Source organism: Leopardus geoffroyi, chromosome C2 (assembly GCF_018350155.1).
Source record: "Leopardus geoffroyi isolate Oge1 chromosome C2, O.geoffroyi_Oge1_pat1.0, whole genome shotgun sequence".
NCBI lineage: Eukaryota > Metazoa > Chordata > Mammalia > Carnivora > Felidae > Leopardus > Leopardus geoffroyi.
In genome coordinates this window covers 95,299,299-95,319,439 of record NC_059333.1, presented here as the reverse complement: position 1 = coordinate 95,319,439, position 20,141 = coordinate 95,299,299, and the positions used below count along the sequence as shown (strand labels likewise).

Sequence of the window (20,141 nt, the reverse complement as noted above, 5' to 3'; positions counted from 1 at the left end):
AAAATTTATTTATCTATTATTTTTATTTTTTAAGTGTATTTATTTATTTTGAGAGATCGAGCGAGCCTGTGTGCATGAGTAGGGGAGGGGCAGGAAGAGAGAGAGAGAAAGAGTGAGAGAGAGAGAGAGAGGGAGAGAGAGAATCCCAAGCAGACTCTGTGATATCAGCACAGAGCTCAATGCTGGGTTCGATCTCATGAACCTTGAGTTCATGACCTGAGCCGAAATTAAGAGTCAGACGCTTAACAGACTAAGCTGCCCAGGAGTTCCAGAAGAAGAAAATGTATTGAAGCATTACACACTGGATTTGACAGGAGAGTGCATTCATAAATGAAGGAAGTCACTGTGTAGTTGCTATTCCTTTTTATAGACAGAGGCCCAGAATTGATCCCAACAGCTAGGATGGGCAGAAAGGCCAGTGCTTCCTCCTTTCTGTGCCAATGCAGATCGGAGGGCAGTTCAAGAATCATTTGCTCCTATTTTCGTTTTCCACTTTCCCCATCTACACTTCATGATAAGAGGAGACGGTTACGTTTTTTAAGAAGAGGGATATGTCACTAACAACATAATGAAGCCAGAATGTGAACTTTCTGGTATCATTTCCACTTTCGGTAGGTGAGTGACAGTTGTATGGTTTTAAATTTGATTTGCCGGTGTAGCAGTCAAGAAAGCCATTAGCAAGAACAAAAGACTACATTGAATTAAACTCGAATGATAATACAAGAACAATTTACTCAGTTAACTCTTATTTGGAGAGAATAAAAAGAGATGAAACTTTTGTGGAATGGCAAAAGAGAGAGGGAATTGTAGCATCAAGTGAAGGTAGTTTTTCAAAATGGAAATACAGCTCAAGAGTTAAACTTTATTAAAGGTTGAACCCAGTAGCCCTGTGTTTTCTCTTTGTGAAATGATGGCTGAGTATAGAGCCCTGGTTCTCAAACTTCGCGGTGCATTAGAAACAACTTAGGAACTATGAAAGCTATTGATACCTGGGCCCTTCTCCCAGGCATTCTGACCCCACTGGTCTGGGCTTCTCCCATCCATTCAAGTGGTTCTAATGCACAGAGGTGCAGTGGTTTCATACTGGGTGGGATGGGAAGGCAGGGGAAAAGGGATATTGATTAAACTTCTTCAAAGATCATCATAAAGAACGTTCAATAAATACAGGCTCCTTGAGGTTACATTTTTAACCTTGTCAAAAGGTTAACTTGTTACATTTTTAACTTCACTTCTGTGTAGGCTTTTTTTTTTTTAATTTTTTTGAGTTCTTTTTGGGAACCAGAAAGCTGCAGAGTGTAGCAGGAATGATTCCCACATCTGAATCTCTTTGCAGACTCAATCACCCAATGGGCCAGCTGCATTTGCTGGCATCAGTGGAATATAAGCTAGAACAGTTCTTGAGAGAAAAGAGACCAGAGACATTTCTGCTTATAAAATTTCCCACCCTGAGAAGCCTACATTTTGATATTCTCCACCTGAGAGTAGGTAGCAATGACTGGAGCTCAGACATCTTCAAAAGATCCTTGCTGAGCCCTGGCAGAGGTTAAAGGCCTATAAACATACAGCCTTTGTGGTACTTCTCCTTGATTCAGAGATCGTGCAGAGGTGTGAGGCTTCCCTTTGGAGGTCAGTATCTCCGGAGTTACAAAACCCGAGTGATCTCTCTGGCTATCCTGCTATAATTTCTTATGTCACTGTTAGCTGGGAAGGACAGAGCTTACTGTTTTTTTCAGAACCGAGGGGATGGCCTTTCCTACCTGTGTAGACTCAGAGGACTTGGTCATTCCGGTGACATCCCAGTAACATACCTGATATCGTCACCAGGACATTCAGTCCTTCTAGCACGTCCATCTGCTGAAATCGCCTCCGGTTGATCAGATTATAGACTTTGCCTTGCCCGCTTCGGTCCAAAAGCATCAGGCCATTTTCCGTTCCCACCAGGAGGTTTACACCTGCAAATATAAGAAGCACCCCAAGACTGACTTTTTATTGCTTTAACCTTCTGCATCTGGGGTCCCTGTAAAACCTAAGAAACTGTGCCTTGTTAATATAAACTAATGGGCAAGTAGGTACCCCAGGAGGGAGTGAAGAAGTGGAAGCCCTGCCATAGTAATTAAATCACTGCCCCTCTGGCAATGAAATTACTTCTCTTTCATAAAGTGGTAGCAGCATTCATTACATCTGGCCATTTACTACCTAGTATAGAGTCCTTCTTAAGAGATGCTCTGGGCACAGCTGTGACACTAGCATCGTTACCTTTATTCCTTTCCTGTAACACCCATCCCTTTCTGGGCTCTTTCTATAAATCCCACCTCAAGACTTCTCCAAGGTGCAGCCCCGCCCCTGTCCACGCAGTGATCTCTAACCTGCCCACCTTCACCATACAGCAGAGGGCCCCATGTCCATACCCCACTGGAAGAAAAGCCCTTCCTCCTTCTCACACAAAAGCTTACAAACGTCTCATGCCCTCAAGGTTCTGCTGTCTGTCAGGGAAATGACAAACCAATGCAAGTGAGGTGTTAAGAGCCTGAGAGTTGCAGAAAGATTGGCTGTAAGGGACCACTCAGGTATCTAAACCTAGCCCAGCCCGTCTCCCATGCAATCATCCCTATTAGAAAAGCTCTAGCAGGTAAGTGGTCTTGTCTGGATAGTTGGCATCCTAAAAATTTATCCCTAGAAAGTAACTCCCACCTGCCCCTGTAACACACCACACCACACACACACACACACACACACACACACACACACACCCCAACACACTGAGGGTCCGCTGTGTACTGAACTATATTCACAAACAGGTAACTCTGTGACTTCTCTTGCTTTTTGTACATGTATTTTTTTGAGTAACATACATGTCTATTCTGTCCACAAATTATTCAATATCAAACATGGCCATCTTGTCTTCTGTCTCTTTTCCAGAGGACAGTGCCTTATTCCCTCCATCACATCTCCCATGAAATGGTTTCCAGGCTTCATCTACTTCCCCAAACATCTCAAATGCTTTTGTCCTTATAAGATTGTGGTGCCCCAAACTAGGCTTAGTATTTTAGATGGATACAGATGGGTCACGTCCTTCCTTCATCCGTATGTGATGGTTGCAGTAACACAGACCAGGACTTTGACAGAATTTCATCCCAACTATACTGAGTTTGAGGTCAGCTAAAACCCGTGCATCATTTTTTATAAGAACCGTAGGTTGATGTTTTGAACTAAAAGGGAAGGTTCATCATCTGTTGTCCTTTTCCAGTTTTCTCTTGCTACTACTAGCCTTCAGCAATTCACTAAAACATTCTAGGCTGGTTTGTCTGCTGTGAATAGGGGTCATATCTAATTCCCCTTGCAGGGTATTGCATAGATCATACAAGGCAGAATGGGGGACACATCACACAGTGCTGGACAAATAGTGTGTAGCACATGGTAGCTGGTTCAGCAGCCGACTTTAGCTATCACTATTATGTGTCAAGGTCATTTCTGAATCTGATCTTGTTATCTTGGGCATTAGGTTATCAGCTTTTTTTTTTTTTTCATGTTTATTTATTTTGAGAGAGAGTGTGTGTGTGCAAGCATGAGAGTGGGAGAGGAACAGAGAGAGAGAGAGAGAGAGAGAATCCCAAGCAGAGCCTGACATGCGGATCGATCCCACAAACTGTGAGATCATGACTTGAGTCGAAATCAAGAGTCTGACGCTTAACCAACTGAGTCACTCAGGCGGCCCTATCAGTTCTTGCTACATGTAAAATTGCTCTTGATTTCTCCTGAGGCCAAGATGGTCTCAAGTCAGGACTCGACACCCTGATTCAACCATTGCTCTTCGGATAGTAAGCTCCAGAGGTTTTTAATGTTTGAGGGTCGATGTGTTAACGAGTGGTAAAAAGAAGAACTTACCCCAGAGAGCTGCACAAAGTATTTCTGAGTTGAATCGTTTCTTGTATTTTCTGATTTCTGGTGTGTCGCTGTGAGGTCGAATGTTGGTTGGGTTTACATTTACCACTGAAATCTTTCTTGCTTCGTTGAGTTTGGCCTGTTCTTGCCTAAGAAGTTCGCTAGTAAACAGAGCTTTGAGAAAGAGAATCAGAGAAGTCAGTGGCATCTTAAAAAACAACCAGTGGAGGTACGGAGAAGGGGCTTCAAAACACTATGATTTCTCCTCGTTTAGTGTGCATTAAGGGAAAGGCACAGAAACTCTGAAACTATGTACATTTTATACTTTTTTTTTTTTTTAGTAGACTACACTATAAGTCATTCACAGAAGCAGGATTTTAACCATTAGTAAAACAGACTTAAAGATACTACTTGGGTAGTTTAGAGAATACATACACACCACCCCCATCTCATAGAACACTGCAGGAAAGATTTACTTTTTAAACTTCCGTATCATCAACTGACAGACTAGCCTAAGCCTCCCCTGATGATTAGTGAGCTGCATAAGTCCAGAAAGCAAGGCTCTCCTCTAAATCAGCCAGACCTGTGCGGTAGGAAGCACACACCTAGAGCTCAACACAACCCAACGCGCACTGATTAAGTGTCTACTGCGTGCACAGCATTGTACCCAGAAATTGCTTTTGAGAAGTATGTGGTAAGTTTGGAGATCTCTGAGGAACAGCTTTTCCCAGGGCCCCTGGATACCTCTGGGTTCCTACCAGAAGCAAAATAGAAGAGATGAAAAAAAAAAAAATGGGAGACAAAGATATTTGTTTTAGAAATCCTACAAAAATAATAATGATAAAAACAAAACAAAACAAACAAACAAACAAACAAAAAAACCAACCTCCCTTTAAGACAGGACCTAAGCAGGAAATGGCTTAAGTACTAAACCAATAATTCATTTCTTTATCAGGTCACACCAGGAAGGAAAACCAAGCTGTTTCTAAAACATCTGGGCAGTTTCGCTTACCCGCGGCTGATGATTCTTCATCCTCTTCATCTTCATCGGTGGGAGATGTCTGGTAAACTCTGGGGTCCACAAAGGGGGTGAAGGAGGCCTTTGTGCTGCTCCCCATGCCATACTAATGGAAAGGCGAGAGGATTAAGAAGAACAGATAAGTACTACAGGAATGAACAATGCCAAGAATACTTTGCTTGGGCTTTAGAATGGTTATAGATTCTTCAATCTATTTAGCTTGTTCACACTCTGACCCTTGGAGTCAAGGTGTGCCTCTCTCTCCAGAGCTTCTCCCGGTGCTGGCTACTCACTGGCCATTCTGCCTTTGCAGGGCTCCATTAATTGTCAGATTGCAAGAGTTGCTGGGGGCAAATTATATTTTGGACCACATGGTAAGATGACCGTGATGACAGAGTTTATCTCTCCCTTGAAGTACAAACAATCGCATATTGACCAAATGGTCTTAAGAAAAGCTGACACAAGAAACTAAGTAAGCATGCCCACAGAGCAGCATTTCATCCTGAACATCCGGTCCACCAAAGTCTCCCTCTTGGAGCCTTTGGGCCCTTGTAAGCTGACCTGGTGATGCAGGTGGATTGGTGTCGGCTCAAGAAGCCTTAAAATCTTTAATTCAGGGACAATTTCATCCAGGGATTGAATATTTTTCCCTCCCAGAATGGTCGCTTTAAAAGGATACTCCTATTTTCATGCCTTGTTTAGGGACTTCATGAAGATACTAGATTTGCAGGCAATGCACAGAGGGTTTGCTTAAAAAATAAATCTCAATAAAGACATGAAGGCAGACTCGACTAGGCAACAGCAAACTAAATATCAGGGCTTCACCTGGTGAAATTTGATATTTCAGCTCTGCCAAAGAAGGTACAATAACCACTTCCTCATCTTGTCTGTCATCTCTATTCCTTCTACTATGCTCAAGTCCTCATGGGGCGCCTGGGTGGCGCAGTCGGTTAAGCATCCGACTTCAGCCAGGTCACGATCTCGCGGTCCGTGAGTTTGAGCCCCGCGTCGGGCTCTGGGCTGATGGCTCGGAGCCTGGAGCCTGTTTCCGATTCTGTGTTTCCCTCTCTCTCTGCCCCTCCCCCGTTCATGCTCTGTCTCTCTCTGTCCCAAAAATAAATAAACGTTGAAAAAAAAAATTAAAAAAAAAAAGTCCTCTTAATATCACAAACAGACCTGCATTCAATATCAGAATATCTCCTTTCAGACAAATGTCTTTAACTGAGTTTTCACTTTCTAGCTTTATTTTCAGGTTTCCATTTATAAATAAAAACATCTCAGGACCCCTAAACACGTACGGAGGAAACCGCAAAGATCCAATTGATTTTCCCTCCACCTTATGAAATTAAAATGATTTCACCCTCTACAAGGTAAGACTCCTTCCAAATGAAGAGCTTTCACATACATTCTCTCCTTTGATCTTTAGAAGAAGTCTGCGAAGGAGGTGGGGCAGGTACTAACATTCCCACTTAGAGCTGGAGCAGCAGCAGAATTTGAACCGGAGTCCAATCCCATGGGGTTCTTCTAGGTTCCGTTAGACATGTTCAGGCAGAGGAAACCTGACCACACTGTGGGAAGCCACAAGAGGATATGCGGCCTCCCAAGGCACCTCTGTTTTTTCCCTTGAGGTAGAATCCAAAGGGTGTATCATAAAAAGTTAATGTGTGGACAGCATCAAAAACACCAGGGCATATGCTTCATGATTTCTTTCGGGGCCTCCATGTGATTCATGAAACATGACCAAGCCCCATGAACTCATCCACTGGTCGGGCTTGGATAACTACACCTACGAGCACTGCCTAACAGACTGTATTTATTCAGGTTGTCTCCAGGGACTGTTTCTATACAGGCAAGCTAAATATCCCATTTCTCCCTTTCCCACACAATTTGGAGTTTAGGACGATGGATGAGAGCCTATCTATCTATTGATTTTTATCTTTCATTTAACAAAGAATTTCAACCTCATTTTAAGTCACACCTAGTTTGACTAAATCAATATAAACATGAACCTCAACCGTTGGCTATAGGATCTCTATAGGCTAAAGTTTCTCTCACTGGCCTGGGAGATAGGAAATCCAAGTTCTAGTCCTAGATCTGTCACCAGCTAGCTGTGTGCCATGGGCAAGTCACTTAACCTCTCTGAGCCTCAGTACTGTCATTTGTAAAAACAGGCATTGGGCCAGATGGTATCAGATCTTTTTACCCCTCAGCTTCCATGATTTTCGTCCATTAAAGTATTTGCGTAAATAGTTATATAGCAACCGAACCAACACATCTCAGGGAGCTTACAAAGCCTTATTCCTGAAGACAGCAGGGTTTCGACACCCCCCGCACCCCCAGGAGAACAGAGCCGTCACTCCAGTTGCCCAGCACCTACCTCAGTCCCGGACTCCATCTCCTGCGGATGGGTGGAGACGCGTCCCAGGCCCTCGGTTGGTGTCCCGGCCGGGGAATGGCTCTGCTGCACCAGGTCTGGGAGGTTGATGTGGCCTGCAAAGCCATTGCTGTCACTGTGGCCAGACCGCTTCTTCTCTCCAGACGTCTGAGGGGGCACAACACATGGGGAGCATCAGAGAGGGATTAGAGAGGGAGGGTGAAGGCCACCGAGTGGTGTCACCCCTCACACAGCACAGGCACAGTCCCCAAACGGACCTGCTGGGGTGTGCGGAAGATAACATTTACATTTATATTTTACTAAGAAAATAAAAAAGAAGTTAAACTTTGTTCACGCTTAGTATATGGACTGACCCTGCGGCCTTTTGCTTCTGCATGAGGGCAGTCAGGGTCACACAGGAAGTGGGAGTTCCCATGGGAAGGCAGGCGGAGGGGCTGAGCTCCTGAGGTCTGCATTTGCACAGTTCTCCCCTGCAGTATTTGTGTGTGTGTGTGTGTGTGTGCCTGTGGGTGCACCGTTGACTGGATTTGTAGGTATATTACCAGGTTACAATGATGCGAACCCCTAAGACACATACATGACCTAAAATACTGCTGAAACACAGAGGCTGGGATGAGATAATACTAATAACCCACATACCATGTACGCCAAGAAAACGCAGAGATGCCATCTGCCCAGATCATAGGGCTCTTTGTCAGTCATGAGGTCAAAACAATGATTAATTCACCAGATCGGACAGGAGTTACAAAAAAAATGTACTGAAATAAACCACAGATTATTTGAAGCTACAGGTGTGTGTCTGCTACTGACTCTGAATACTGAATCTCTTACAGGCAAGTATGGTGCCTTGCAGTAAAAAACGGAAGTCGTCATGACTAACAAGGAATAGTCAATAACAGTATTTGAACTATTTTGTATAGCATCCCTTTTTAACGTCTTTTCAAGGTATTTTGTAATATATATAATATGAGAAGTAGGACAAATGCATGAGTTACAAATAAATACACTGCAATTAAGTGGCATGCTCTCAAATTTTTACTGATAGGATTGTATGACCTAACAAGTTTGGAAACTACTGCTCTGCGAAACAAAGCCTCCTCTCAAAGATCCCAGGGAAGAAATACAGGATTAAAAGACAGTTCTGCTTCCTAAAAGCCAGTAGCCACACTGCAGGCCTGGCCAGTATTGTGCTTTCTGATTTAACATTTATGCGACTAGCTCACTGAGGTTTCTTAGAGCAGATCTGATTAAGCAATGATTCCCTTCTTTGCCTTTTCTTCCTTTCATCCATTTACCCAGCATTCCTGAGTGACTACTAAGTGTGAGGCATTTTGTTGAACATGGAGGGATTGGCCAGGATCAAGGCAGGTAGACATACTCCCTGCCTTCCCTGGGGCTGGCTGGCTTGGGCTCACTGGCCTGGCTTCCCCCTTCCAGAGCCTGTCCTTGTCTTACAATGACCACTCTGCACCTGCTTCTGGCTAGAAGTGAAAGGAGGCAATTTTGGGGGGAGATGAAACAGATTCCCAAGTTCCTGAAGGGGTGCATGTAACGGATGTTACCGGGGAGCTTAAGAAATAACTGTAAAGCTGCAGTGCCCTCTATTTCTTGGCAACATGCTCCTGGCCTGCAAGCTGCCCAGGAGAGGGGCATTTTCTGGATTCATTTTGTCCACACAGTCTTCATGCATCCACAGCTTGTACTAGTGCCTGTTCTCAGGATCGAACATTTTGTCTTCTCAATGACATTTACAGGGTTCAGTCCTAATTTATCTCACTGTCTCCTATTTTATGTGTACTGGGCAGCTTTTCCTTTCTTCTAAGTTCTGTTCAAATACTGAAAGGCTTTTTAACATTTCCCCCCAATCTCCCAGTAGCATAAATCACACATGGCCTCTTTAGAGTTTTACGGGCTCTCTATTCTATCCCCAGCATTCTGCCTCGAGCCAAAAGCTGAGGCAGACGCACTGGTTATCAAAGACCTGAAGAGGCTAACGAGGGAAACGGCCCAGACAGTGAGAAGCTTGAAGGAATCCATGGTGACCGACCCCTGAATCTCCCCACTCGGAGTCATCGGCCTTCTGTCCATTCAACCAGCTCCTTTGAATTAAATACCTTCTGTGTGCCAGGCACTTTGCTAGGAATACAGAGATAAATGAACAACAGCCTGGCCCTCTAGGACCTCCGTAACAGAGCCCAACAATTTCTACAGTCTTCACGCCCTCACCGTTCCCATGGGGGTGGGCACTAAGATTTCCCTGAGTAACAACTTGTGCCTGGGACCATACCCAACCTTTAGGTATGGTATTCCCCCCAGTCCTTCAAATACCACCACAGGCTAGCTCCCATTATCCTCACTCTACACATGGAAAAACTGCAGTGCAGAGAATTCAGCTGACTTGCTCCGAGTGACACAGGTTGTAAGTGCTGAAATCAGGGGCTGTCTGTTGGGAGAGCCCAGGTGCTCTGGGCTGCTGCCGTGATAGGTGGCTCTGCTCTCGGCCATAGCTGATTGGAGCTGGAGTGGACGCCTGTTTTAAGCGGATTCTTTTTTCTATCACTTCCCATTACCAGCTGGTCAGTAGGAAAGGTGCTATGGACAGAGGCCCATGGAGTCCCAAGAGAGGCTTCAAGGAGTAAAGGAAGGCTGAATCAGACCCATGGGGATCTGCTGGGTGAAGAATGGGCAGCAGGGGAAGTTGGGAAGGGAGAATAGCTCTTCTGACAGATGGGTCCCTAGAGACAATGTGGTAGATGACAGCTGGTGTGGTTTGTTCTAGAACTAGAGTAGGGAAAGTTCCTCTGGGACCATAGGTTAGGGGGAGGTAGAACCAGAGGGCCAGGGTGTGCATTGATAGGGCAAATTTGTGTGTCTTGGCAGGACTGTGGGCAGTAGAGCCAGTATTTTCCTCTAGAACCATCTTGTCCACTCCCATGAGAATGCTGTCTCGAGTGAGTTCTCTTTGATGTTTATCTTGGGGAACTGAACTATAGCACCCTATAAACTAAGCTCTATTATGAGTTTTCATTTTATTTTCTTATTTTTTTGTCAGAGACATACTTTTATTTGCATTTGCCTTTGTGATACCTGTACTTTCAATGATTCCAACTCAAGGTTGTTATGTTAAAAGCCCACCTTTGGGAAAGGTGGCATTTAGAAACTGAGGGACAAAAAGGTTTTGGGGCCCTCATTATATCAAATTCATAGAAGACACCGGTGAGTGCTATTTTCAAAGTGATTGGCTGTGGTCGCAGAATACTGGGGTGCTTTAAATAACACAGAGCCATTTGGATATGTCTGGCAACTGAACTGAAAATGCGCCTCCCAATATCTTCTTCAAGGTACTGACTCTGTCATAACGACTCTAGCAAATTATAAACTGCATTAGAAAGCAGAGTCAGAGAGTCACTCACTCAGAACATTTCCCCTCAGGTTTTCCAAGCAGCAAGTTAGAATGACAGCAGCCTTCTATACCGCCATCGGAATTATCCACTCACCACATTGGCAGATTTATATACCGGCACTACACAATGTCAGCTTGTGCAGCCAAGTCCATTTCTTATTTCAGGCTTATAGGATAGGGCTCTTTAAAGCCTACTTCAAAGATTCGGCAGGGCCATATCATGAAATTCTAGCAAGTTGCTTTGTGAACTACTTTTCCAGTTACTGACCTTCTGCCAATTATTACTTCAAAGGCCTTATTCATCTCAAAACTACACTTCCTTTCTTTCCTGGGAGAGCAAAGCCTGCTATTATGGTTTCCCAAACTATTCTGGCTGTAGAATGACAGATGATATGCATTGTTTCAGAGGCAAGAGTAGGAAGGGATAACAAGTAAAAGGAGAGTGAAATGAAATAAATTACGGTTGACCCTTGAACACATAGGGGTTAGGGGCATGGTCCCCCAGTGCAGTTGAAAATCTGAGTAGAACTTCTTACTCCCCAAAAGCTTAACTACTAATAGCCCACTGTTGACTGGAAGCCTTATCAATAACATAAACAGTCGATTCACACATATTTTGTATATGTATTATACACTATGTTTTTATAATAAAGTAAGCTAGAGAAAAGAAAATGTTGTTAAGAAAATCATAAGGAGGAGAAAATAGATTTATACTATTGGACGGTGTTGAAAAAAACCCACATATAAGTGGATTCACACAGTTCACACTCGTGTTGTTTGGGTCATCTTATAAGTCATACACTATTATTTACGAAATTTTATAGATGATAACACAGACCCAGGGAGGGACATCAAGTAACTTTTGCCCAATGTTACCAGCTATTGTTTTCCTTCCAAGCAGAGACTTGTCAAATTTACATGGTGATGATGAAGTGTGAAAGAAGAGAAGACACATTCTGATTTGTCAAGGCCCTTCTGGCTGGCACAGATGCAGTGAGGAAGTGCATGGGAAGCGAGCACATGCCCCCCACTCAAATGAAGTGATGTTCCTCGAGTTTAAACACACAAAATCAGGAGTACCTGGGTGGCTCAGTCGGTTAAGGGTCTGACTTGGTTTCGGCTCAGGCCATGATCTCATGGTTTGTGAGTCTGAGCCCTACGTCGGGCTCCACGCTGAATGTGGAGCTTGCCTGGGATTCTCTCTCTCCCCCTCTCTGCCCCTCCCCCACTCGCTTTCTCTGTCTCTCTCTCGAAATAAGTAAATAAGCTTAAAAAAATAAAAATACAGATAAAAAACCAAAATCACCCAAAGCAATAGGTACGTTTTTTAGTAGATCTGCATATTTCTTTTTTTTTTTTTTTAAATAAAAATAGCTCAATAGCCTTTTAATGTTGGTTTAATCAGATAAGATGATATCACCGTTTCTTGGAACTTCTAACCATTTTCTATACATACAATCCACAAGGATAAAGCCATGGGGAAAAGGGGCATAACAAGGCCTCAGATGCTACTGAGTGAGGCCATGCATTCCCGTTTCACTGCCGTAGGAAACATCTGGGTTTGCCAGTTTTATATCCTCAAGCTCAAATTCTATACTCTGATTTGCACAGCTCCTACTGAAGAATTCGGACTAATGTAATTAAGTCACACTGCGGAAGCTTAGAAGGATACAGGAAAGAAGGCGGTGGACAACTGAAATCACTCAGCCATTTAGAAACGCGTGTTTCTTCTGGCTCCCCACCCCCATTCACTATGCTGAAAATACATGCTGCCAGCATTCTCTGCGAAAGCTCTGATATAAAAAGCACTTAAGGAAGCACTTCCTCTTCACAGTTTTTATACCAACTTACCTCTCTTATCATCAAGGTTCCTTCTCTCGAAATACTGCTGCCGAAAGTGTCTGCGTGAGAAGTCTCCAGCCCGTGCGTGCCGACCATTCCCACATTGTACTGCTCGGTGCTCCCGGGGGCTCCTGTTGGTCTGAGATGGGAAGGAACGGTATTAACAGCAATGTGTGTTTAGGGAATGCCTGTTTCCTGTTTATGTTAATTTTTCAAATTGGGGTAAAATATACGCAACTTAAAATTCACCCATTTGAACCATTTCTAAGGGTACATACAATCAGTGGCCTTAAGTACGCTGTATTTAATTTTTAATGTGGTGCTGATGCCTGAACAGGTGTCCTGCTTCTGCAGCATCCTCTCTCGACCTATTCTCCATGCAGCAGTCCTAGAGAGCAAGCTTCAGACTGTCCAAGAAAAAAAACACTGCCGTCGATGTCAGAGGCCCTCGCAGGCTCTGCAAGGCCTCCAAGCCTTCTCTACTCCTTCTCTGACCAGCAGGCACCCTGACCTGCGCTTTGCTCATGCTGTTGCCTCTGCTGGAAAACTCTCTCCCACTCTGGCTCTTGGCTGGTTGCCTCTCTTAAGTAACAATATTTCATCTTAAATGATACTTTCCTTGAGATGCCTTCTCTTACCACCTAGGTTTTATCCCACCAACCCCTCTTTTTTCTTTCTCTTCATCCTTTGTCTTATTGGTTCTTATCACAATTTATGATTCTTTCTCTTTTTGAGTCTCTTGGAACTTTCTCCCCCTGTCTCATTAGAACATATGCTTATGAAGGCAGTCTTGTCTCTGTTCATTACTGTATACCTAGTGTAGAGCTGGGCACAGAGTAGGAGTGCAACATACATTCATTTGATAAATGGTTTTACACTATTTATGGAGAAGAAATATCAATTAAGGGCATTCTGGCTTACTAGGACATCCATTAGGTAGGCTGTTTAAAAATATGCAGCATTTTTAAAACCTCTGTCATTACTCCACACTGTGGTATATCTATTTTTAGTTTGTTTCTTGTTCTTGTGTTTAATATCTAACGGGGAAGGTAACAGGGCCTTCACGTACACCCCGAGAGCAGAGACTCACGTTTTCTATGTGCCCCGTAACACAGACCACAACATGAAGGGAAAACGAGAACCAGGTAGGTGATGTGATTTGTCTACAGGATTTTAGTTTCCATGCAATCCTCATTGATACCCTGTATCAGCAGCTGCCTCTTTTTTAAAGTGGGTTTATCAAAAATAAAAAAGGTATCAAGGCTTCTCTCCTTAAATGTATTAATTGTATCTTTTACTATTTTTTTTTCCTCTTAACTGTTTCTTATGTATTTGAAAAAGACATTTCTGGTCTCTTGGATCCTATCGAAGTCCAAGTACTTGATGAAATACTCGATTCAAGAAAGAAGAAACAAGACAGACTTATGACATCTCTGGGACAGAGAAAGCATATGTTAAGGATCCAAACAAAGAGGTGATAAAATGGGAAAGGGAGTCCAGACCAAAGAAAAGTGCATAGCAAGATGCTTACTTCAAAACTACTAAACTGGAACAGTGGATTGAATGAATCTAAAGATGAGTTAGAACTGACGTATTTGGGAAGAAAAAGAAGCAATATTTCATTCTCAGAAAGGAGCCATTTATAGCGATCCAGAGACATGGAATAAGAAACTGCTGCAATGAATGCCTGACATATTGCTAGAGTGGCAAATCAGAATAGTTCTCAAAACTATGATATCTTCACTCATTTATTTGAAATTTTATTTTACCTTGTGTGTGTGTGTGTGTGTGTGTGTGTGTGTGTATGTGGCAAAAATATGGAATGTAAGGCAGCTAAATATATATATTTATATATTATAATATTTATATATTATTATATAATATATATTATATTATATATTTATATATCATAATATTTATATATTATATATTACATATAAAATACATATATTATATTATATATTTATATATTTTATATATATTTATATATGTATATATATGTATATGTATGTGTGTGTATGTATGTATATATATATATATATATATATATATATATATATATGTATATATATTTAGCTGCCTTACATTCTTGTTTGGGACAAGATGGTGTGATACAAATAAGTCCATAAATGGAGCATTTATCAAAAGCTAAAGCCTTCTGGGAAGGGAGGCACTTTCCTTCTTTGTCACTCAGACATCCTTGGCCACTGTCAGAAGTGTAGGTACACCAATGGTGACCACCGCCAGGCTGACACTGTCCAACTGAGTTCCCTTTCACCATTAAAGTTCATGGGAGTGAGAAGATCAAAGATATTTCGGCCCCACTTATTTTTTTCACCCTGATGATGTTTGATTCCCCCCAGTTTCATCAGAAACATGTCAATATGAGTGAAATTTTCATAAGAAAGGTATTTTCTAGAGCTAATTCCATTAAGACATTTCCTTGATTAATTTCCCATATATCTCAGCTAAAACCTTCCTCAATTTATTTATTTTCAGTATTGTTTTACTAAAATTATCATCATAGGTTCCAATTCTTCCCTATGTAAATTTTATGACAAAGATCTAATCAGCCAATCAAGATGTTTATCCCTGTCACCTTTCAAAGGCTTCTGTGGTCACTACTTCTACCAAGTCCAATTTGTTTGTATTAGTTTTAAAGGTGTAAATTGTATTAAGAAGGTTTGGTTCATCTGTCAAGTTTTAGTCAGTAGCAAGTTTTACAGTGTAGAGTGTTAGCCACTTCAGTTTTACCTCCTGCATATTTTTACTGAGATTATCTTGTTTCTGGGTTAATTTTTATACTTAAATTTTTATGAGTCAGAACTGCTTCATCTAGGATAAACTTTTATGGTGAACAGTTCAGGCTGTTTTGAGTTTTTAAAAATATTACTTCTACTAGTAATATTCCTTATATTGAATAAAAGATAATAATCTGTATTTCTCCCTTGGCCAATTTTATCTAGAATGGTGAGCAATTTCTCTTAGTAAGGTTAAGGTTGTCTAAGGATTGGTCTGTTTTATTCTGAATCTTTTGTACATTCTGGATACCTTGTTTTAATTGGCCACACCATTAATTTTTCTGTTATCAATAGCGGCTTTTGATTATGGAAAATTCCTACAAACTTCTGCATGTTCTGAATCACTTTTCTACAGAATTCTTTTTTTTTTAATTTTTGAGTTTATTTATTTAAGTAATCTCTACACCCAGTGTAGGGCTTGAGCTCACAACCTTGAGATCAAGGGTTGCATGCTCTTGCAACTGAGCCAGCCAGATGCCCCAGAATTCTTTTTAAAAGGCATAGTGACTGCAGAAATTTCTTACTTGACACATCTCCAAAGGCAAGCAAATTAAAAGCAGAAATGAACTATTGGGACCTCATCAAGATAAAAAGCTTCTGCACTGCAAAGGAAACAATCAACAAAACTAAAAGGCAACCGATGGAATGGGAAAAGATATTTGCAAATGACATATCGGACAAAGGGCTAGTATCCAAAATCTATAGAGAACTCACCAAACTCCACACCTGAAAAACAAATAATCCAGTGAAGAAATGGTCAGAAGACATGAATAGACACTTCTCTAAAGACATCCGGATGGCCAACAGGCACATGAAAAGATGCTCAATGTCGCTCCTCATCAGGGAAATAAAATAAAAACCACACTCAGATATCACCTCATGCCGGTCAGAGTGGCTAAAATGAACAAACCAGGAGACTATAGATGCTGGCGAGGATGTGGAGAAATGGGAACCCTCTTGCACTGTTGGGGGGAATGTAAACTGGTTCAGCCGCTCTGGAAAACAGTGTGGAGGTTCCACAAAAAATTAAAAACAGATCTACCCTATGACCCAGCAATAGCACTGCTAGGAATTTACCCAAGGGATACAGGAGTGCTGAGGCATAGGGGCACTTGTACCCTGATGTTTATAGCAGCGCTTTCAACAAATGGCAAATTATGGAAAGAGCCTAAATGTCCATCCTGATGAATGGATAAAGAAATTGTGGTTTATATACACAATGGAATACTACTTGGCAATGAGAAAGAATGAAATATGGCCTTTTGTAGCAATATGGATGGAACTGGAGAGTGTTATGCTAAGTGAAATAAGTCATACAGAGAAAGACAGATACCATATGTTTTCACTCTTACGCGGATCCTGGGAAACTTTCAGAAGACCATGGGGGAGGGAAGGGGAAAAAAAAGTTACAGAGAGGGAAGGAGGGAAACCATAACAGACTCTTAAAAACTGAGAATAAACTGAGGGTTGATGGGGGGTGGGAGGGAGGGGAAAGTGGGTGATGGGCATTGAGGAGGGCATCTATTGGGATGAGCACTGGTTATTGTATGGAAGCCAATTTGACAATAAATTTCATATTAAAAAAATGATCCATAGCATAGGAGGAAATAAAAATGGATTATGGAGTAAAAAAAAACCCAAAATAATAAAAACCAAAAAACAAAACAAAACAAAAAAGGCATAGTGAGTGCCTTCCTCCACATACTACAACTCTTCAAACTGTTGCTCTCTATACTTGACTTCAAGCATCTCAAGGAAACTCAAGTCATTTCTTAGCTCTCAAGTACAATGATTGCTCTTCGATACTTTGAGTGTTTGGCCTCTTGTCTGTCTACTATGACTGACCCTCCAGTCCATCCTTCTCTGCTCCCCTGACCATGTCACTCTTCTGCTTTCAACTTATAAGAGTTCCCAATTAACCATAAGATAAACCTGTGGCTTACAAGCCTTCCTGTATCTGGTCCTTGTGTATTTCTCTAGCCTCATGGTTTCAACGAAACCTACCTTCTATTTCTAACTCTAACAACATATGATTTCTAGCAGTTTCCTGCACACATCATGCTACCAACACCCTTGGGCAACTTTAGTCTATCTTCTGTCCACGAATGGTTCCCTTACATTCCCTGCCTCCCTCTAGGTATTCCATCCTTTACACTGCAGTTCAGGCACTCTCAAACGCCACCTCAGCCCCACTGGGATGGTTCAGTAGGTGGCTCTCCATTCTGCTTCCACAGTATCCCCTGTTCAGTTCTAACCATGCACTCAATGCACAGTCCTGCAGTTATCATATCTCAGTAATGTTGGTATCTTCAGTGCCAAGCACTGTGCCTGGCATGCAGGTGAGATCCACTGAATGTTTTATAAGGCCACAAAGGCTTTGTTTAATAACCCCAGTAAACATTTCATTCAAGTTTATTATCCAAATATACCTCTTTTGTGAAGTGATGAACAGTCAGCTATGAGAAGAATTATTACCATGCTTAAAGTGTCCTGAATACCTAATGTTGAATTTTGTCTTTTTAAAATTGACAAAATAACTTTAGCATTGGGTTCACTTTATATACAGGATGTGCCAAAAACAATTTTATTATAATTGTTATTAGAGGAAAGTGAAAAAATTTGTTCAGCTATGTCACAGAACTTTATAGCATGAAGAGTGAACTTTGATGTATGCAAATTAAAAAAATCATTTAGGAGGTTGGAGGATCTAAGGAAAGAATGTAGACTGTGAAGAGAGAGAGAGAGAGAGAGAGAGAGAGAGAAGAGAGAGAGAGAGATACGGAGCATGGGCAGGGGAGGAGCAGAGAGTGAGACACGGAATCCAAAGCAGGTTCCAAGCTCCGAGCTGTCAGCACAAAGCCTGATGCGGGGCTGGAACCTACAAACTGTGAAATCATGACCTGAGCTGAAGTTGAATGATTAACTTACTGAGCCACCCAGGTGCCCCACAAATGTATTTTAAAAATGTGAGTGGGAGATGGAAAAAGGTTGACCTAAGTAACTCTGGAAATAAATGGAGTCCCCTAAGATTAAAGGTAAAAGAAACAGCTTGTAAGCACTGTACTCTGACTGATAAAGTTGTTTCCCATAGGCATACTGGTTAACCATTCTGATCCTGCTCTACATGTGTACTGGAAATGAACAACTAAGCAAGAATTGGCAGATTGTGACAGCCAGGTTTCCCGCTGTTGGAGTGGAAATTGACAGGTAAGGAAGAAGGGGCTAGAAGGACCCATGTGGTAATGAATCAGAGTTGGAGATATCAGGATACACTTTTATTTAATGTAGATACAGATGGATATATATATAGAAATATTTATAGATATGTGTACATAATGGGTTAATATACACAATATATATTTCCTTGCTCTGTCAGTTGAGAGGGCCTAAAAGAACTGACTCATTAGTAGCAATGAGCACACCTAGTGCCCAAATCTTGGTTCTAGTATCAGTTTTTAATAAAGAGAATCAAGGCTTCTAGGAGGAACGGGTGATTCCAGGACTAGAACAGGAAATACATGAGGTAAGCCTGGAACATCTTGTAGTGTCAGAAAGTAAAGAAGTGCTTGGTGGGGGGTAGGTCAGCCACAGGCGTACAGAAGCCAATGGAAAGAGCTTCCAATGGTTGAAGGTGGAACAGTTTAAGCAGCAAAATGAAATAGTGGATTATAATCCGAAGTACTAAATAAATATCCATGAACCTATACTGATATAAATAAATGACCGAATAAATTAATAAATGGAGAAGAGATAAATTCCTGCAGAATAATTTCAAATAAATTATGTAAATACTCTACCCTAAAGGAACATAACTCCCTACTCCTTAAGTGCAGGCTGTGTGCACTGGCTTCCTTCCAAAGAGTACAGGATGGAAGGGGGGAGGGGGGATTACATTACAGTAGAGAAACCTGACAAGCATTACCTCAGCCAGATGATCAAGGTCAGTGTCAACAGTCTTAAGTCACACTGGTAGTACATACCCTTGATATGAAGTGATAAAAGTCACATGTGACCTCTGTGATCTTTCTCCTCCAAATCCATAACCTTGGTCTAATTATGACAAGAACATCAGATAAATTCCAGTAGACAGGAATTCTATGACATTCCTAATCAGTATTCCTCAAAACTGCCAACTTCATTAAAAAGAAGGTGAGTCTGTGACACTGTCACAGACAACAGAAGCCTAAGCAGATATGGTAACTAAATAACTAAATGTAACAAGATGGGATCTTGATACTGAAAAAGGACTTTAGGTAAGTACAAACTAAGGAAATCTGAATAAACTTACTAAAATGTATCAATACTGGTTTATTAAGTGTAACATATATACATACTAATGCATAATGCTTATAATAGGGATAACCGTGTGCAGGGGGTAGGAGGAGTAACATGGGGACTTTGTACCATCTAAACTTTTTGTGAATTTAAAACTATTCTAAAAAAATAAAGTTATTAATAGTAAAAAAATGAAAAAAGCAATGATTTAAAGAAAAAACACTAAGGCGAAAACAGCTAAAACATTTTATAGTTAAGGTAATCCTCTGTTCTAAAAATTATTTCCGAGGCACAGTCTGGGTGGGAACAATGAGTTGTCCAAATTCCTATAAAGACTATAACAAAACAAAACAAAACACTTCTACTGATTAGAAGGTAAACTATAGGAAACTTATAGTGATTAGGCCACAGTTTTAGAACAATAATTTTCTCTAATTGGATTTGTCAAAGTGTTCCTGCAGGTACTGATTTAATTCAATTCAATAGACATTTATCGAACATCTGCTATATGAAAGGCTCTTGGTT

At 41.5% G+C, this 20,141-nt stretch overlaps 1 protein-coding gene across 11 annotated transcripts in view; it reads right to left on the bottom strand.

Moving 5' to 3' along the window:
- TNIK (TRAF2 and NCK interacting kinase) overlaps window positions 1-20,141 on the bottom strand; it is a 396,267-nt gene that overhangs the window by 18,378 nt on the left and 357,748 nt on the right. For 6 of the 11 annotated variants that reach the window (XM_045502990.1, XM_045502979.1, XM_045502982.1 and 3 more), the window contains 6 exons: window positions 12,550-12,679; window positions 7,278-7,442; window positions 4,895-5,006; window positions 4,550-4,636; window positions 3,886-4,056; window positions 1,809-1,952 (listed from right to left, as the gene is read on the bottom strand). In XM_045502990.1, coding sequence (XP_045358946.1) covers window positions 1,809-1,952; window positions 3,886-4,056; window positions 4,550-4,636; window positions 4,895-5,006; window positions 7,278-7,442; window positions 12,550-12,679 — 809 coding nt within the window. The remainder of the gene's footprint in view (window positions 1-1,808; window positions 1,953-3,885; window positions 4,057-4,549; window positions 4,637-4,894; window positions 5,007-7,277; window positions 7,443-12,549; window positions 12,680-20,141) is intronic. The other 5 variants (XM_045502983.1, XM_045502984.1, XM_045502985.1 and 2 more) reach the window with 1 other exon arrangement.